Source organism: Gekko japonicus, unplaced genomic scaffold, assembly GCF_001447785.1.
Source record: "Gekko japonicus isolate JY-2015 unplaced genomic scaffold, Gekko_japonicus_V1.1 scaffold50, whole genome shotgun sequence".
NCBI lineage: Eukaryota > Metazoa > Chordata > Lepidosauria > Squamata > Gekkonidae > Gekko > Gekko japonicus.
Genome location: NW_015164666.1, coordinates 1020696 through 1024644, shown reverse-complemented (window position 1 = coordinate 1024644; position 3949 = coordinate 1020696). Strand labels below are relative to the sequence as shown.

Here is a 3949-nt window from a genome sequence, read left to right as displayed (position 1 = left end):
TCTTCTTCTTCTTCTTCTTCTTCTTCGTTTTATTTAATTAAAACAATACAAACATGCATACTGAAAAATATATTACATTGTGTTTTCAATCAATTTCACCTCAGTATCTGTGTATTGCACATAACTAGCCTTGTACTCAGTCTAATCTACTTTTCACTTCTAAAACTTATATAGTAAGAGCTCAGCCTAACACACCTGCAAATCAAAAATGTATCCATTCCAGATAATTACAGTTTGAGGGAAGTAAATCATTTTCCACGAAATATGTGATCAAAGGGAACCAACCTGCGCACAAATTTGGTATGAGATCCCATATGACTACTCATTTGCCCTTCATATCTATCTGCAATCTTGTCCATTATAAAATGATCCCAACATTTATTTTGCCAATTCTGAATGGTAGGAGGTTTGGGAGATTTCCATGAGGCCGTTATAGTCAGTCTCGCCGTAGCCAATAATGTAGGTCTGATATATATACTTCTTGATTATCTTTTGTAATTGTTGAGTTTAATAATATGATAGCCGGCTCTAGCACCACACTGTCTCTTCTGCAGGCAGAAATCAGAAGAAAGGATAGAGAGGTAGTAACTGTGATTGGGAAATACATGAGCATTTGCATGGGGGGGGGGAAATTCTTCAAATGCCATATTCTAATAGGAACACAAATAAGATGCAAGCATTCAGTGAATATTTAATTGCAATTGTTAACATTATCAGTTGGCCAGTTCTATCCTGCCCTTGGCAGAACTGTTCTTTTCTCTTTTTTAAAGCTAAGATAGTTCCACTTCAGCCAATCAGGCAGCTTTAAATGCCTACAACTCTTGCCAGATAAAGAGATCAGTTCCCTGGAGGAAATAGCCGCTTCCCACAGTGAAGTCTATGGCATTTTATCCCACTGAGATCCTTACTACCCCGAAACCTCACCCTCCCCAGCAATGCCTCCCCCACACACTGAGCGGAGCAGTTCACATCCTGAGCAGGATATAACTGCTGAAATATTAAAATGGGCAATGGGCAGTGCAAGACCCTGTGTGGCTCCAGATTGCTGCTGAGCGGGGCTTCCTCTGTTAATGAGCGGCTGCTCATTGTCAGCAAGCTGCCATAAGATGCTGTATTCATTTTCTCTGTTACTTTGCACCCTGCCCATCCCCCTTGTATTTTCCTGTGTAGGTGTTTACTGTCTTTTGCTGCTACATCTGCGGAACTGCTCAAGGTCAACCAGCTGGAGGTGGGACGGAGTTATGGCATTGCTTGGCTTATTATGTATCTCATGCCTGAGAACTGAACTAGTGTTTATGTTGCAGAACCGTTGTGTTCCCAAGGAATTGGGCGCTCGTTTTATCTGCCTTCCCGCCAGCGGGAAGTGGACTCATTGGTCCTCACCTGGTTCAAAGTTCCTTTATTATGTTCCCTTAGGGGGCTTGTAGTTATTCCTAACAATGCTTGTGTTCTGATCTAATCATCGCTTTATAATAAACTCTACTTTGTTCTTCAAACGTGGATTTATTCGAATGCAGGGGGAATCGGACATTTTGTTAGGAATCCCCTTTTTCTTCATCACCCCGAATCTGAGAGATCATGAACGGGGCCGAGGAGAAACTACCAACCATGGAGGGATCCACACCGGTCACCTCTAGCCCCCCTACCACCACAGCTACGTCGGTACCGGTCTCAGCGCCAGCGACGGGAGTGGTGGGGGGAGCTGTGCCAAAACAGGCACCGCTAGCGTGGCCACCTCCGACCCCTTCCCAGTGGGGCAAAGGAGCAGCACCCGCCTGGGACGACTGGACTATGTTTGACTTGCGGGGCACACGAGAAACTTTTTCGCACCGCGGGAGTGGGCTCCGCGAGAGCATGTACGACCAAGGGTTGTACCGAGGAAGGAACACGGGTCTCCCCGGGGACTGGCCCGGGGGGGAAGAAGACCTCTTGGGCATGGATCGCCCGACCGAGAGGGTGAGCAGACCGGTGCCAACTGGGGAGCAGGAGGCAATGGGAGACAGCTGATGCGGACGGTGGCCGAAGTCTTCGATGCATTGCCGAGAATGATAGACCTACGCATCGCAGAGGCGGCGGCGGCACAAGCTCTTCAGCAGCCACTGCAACCACCGTTGATCCCACAGCAGGTGCCACCCCAACCGGGTCAACAACCACAGGTCCCACCAGGCCAGCAACCACCGCTCCTGCCAGCACAACCGGGAGCCCCGGCAGCACCTGCTCTTCCCTTGCTGGGAGGACCCGGGGCGCCGGGGCCCATGCTGATGGGACCACGGGCAAGGCCGAAGGACCTGTTAGAGGCTACTTTTGACGGAAACCCTGAGGACCTCGCCTTCTTCATGGTGAGAGTGCAAAAATTCGCAGCGCAGCACGGCCACTTGTTCCAGGATGACAGCGGGCGAATCGATGTGTTAGCCGCAAGACTGAAAGGGGCGGAAGCAACCTGGTATGTGGGGTTGCACAATAACCAAGGCCCTGAACTTTTTAATTTACGAGCTTTTATGTGGGCATTAAGAACTCGCTTCGAAGATGTGAATGCAGACCAAAGAGCCAAGGCTTTCTTGCGCACCTTTAAACAAGGACGCCGGTCAGTTAGAGAGTATACAGCTGAGTTCCAAAACCACGCGGCGAAACTGAGAGACTGGCCGGACCACGTCCTCGTCGAGATGTACCGAGTGGGGCTAAATCCGGAGATCAGAGAGATGGTACTGCGATCGGTAGACCCCCGCTCACTGACGGCGTGGACCCAAGAAGCGGAGAACGCGGAGAGCCGCCTTCAGACATTACGCCTGGACATGGCAGCCAGTGGAGGGAAGACAAGTCAGCCATCCACACTGAAGCCGAAAACCCCACGCCTGTCAGATGCAGCACGAGACCTACGGATGAAAATGGGGCTTTGTCTCAGGTGCGGGGAGAAGGGCCACTTCGCCGCGGATTGTGAAGCTCGCCAAACACGGGAAAAAGCCCCTCAGACCAAGACCAAGCCGGCAAATCCGCCTAAAAAGGGGGTTGCCAAGCTCAAATTTCCCAAGGCGCTGCAAGCGGCGCCCGATGCCGACCACGAGGATTCAGCTGATTCAGAACCAGAGGTGTCAGGAAACGAGAACGTCCTGTTGTAAAGGAGGCGCAACAACGGGACATTGCATCGGAGGCGCCTATAGTGGTGAGAGAACCCCCCTCTCTTTTTTTCGTGACTGTGTCTTTAATCAACCCAATCCTGGGGACCCATGTGCGGGTGAAAGCACTGATTGACTCAGGCTGTGGGAGAGACTTAATTAGCCCTAATGTAGTTGCTGGGTTGGAGGTGGGAATCAAAAAACTGAAGTCCCCCATCATTTTTACGCAAATGGATGGGGCGCCCATGAAACCGTGCGCACATGAGACAATGCCGTTGAGGTTGGGGGCCGGGGAACATTGGGAACTAAGAACTTTTGTCGTCACCCCAGACTCCCAATTCGCATTGGTTTTGGGCGCCCCGTGGCTGTTCAGTCACGACCCGTATATACTCTGGGAAGAAGGGAAGGTTCAGTTTATGTCCCCCAAATGCATTGACCATAAAAGGGAGGGAGCCTGGGGTAGCCCTCCCGCAGTCAACTTTCCCTGTGGAGTTTTATCTCCCGAAGACATGGCTACCCTTCCAGCAGAATACCATGACCTGGCGCAGGTCTTCGGGGAGGCAGAGGCTGACGAATTACCCCCCCATCGCAAGACTGACTGTAGCATTGAGATCCTTCCGGGCTGCAAACTCCCGAAGGGTAAAATTTATGCGATGGGGCCCGCAGAAAAAGATGAATTGCGAAAGTTCATTGATAAGAATCTGGCTAGAGGATTCATCAGACCGGCATCCTCCCCCTTTGCCGCGCCCGTCCTGTTCCGGAAAAAGAAGGACGGGGGCTTGCGCTTGTGTACAGATTATAGAGGACTGAATGCTATTTCGACATCGAATGCCTAC

General features: G+C 50.8%; 1 protein-coding gene across 1 annotated transcript in view; it reads left to right on the top strand.

Annotated features, from left to right (window-relative positions):
• Positions 1–3622: 3622 nt before the first annotated feature.
• The window catches only part of DCBLD1 (discoidin, CUB and LCCL domain containing 1), an 87862-nt gene continuing 87535 nt past the window's right edge, over positions 3623–3949 (top strand). Inside the window, 1 exon segment of the mRNA XM_015409058.1 lies at positions 3623–3902. Coding sequence (XP_015264544.1) covers positions 3623–3902 — 280 coding nt within the window.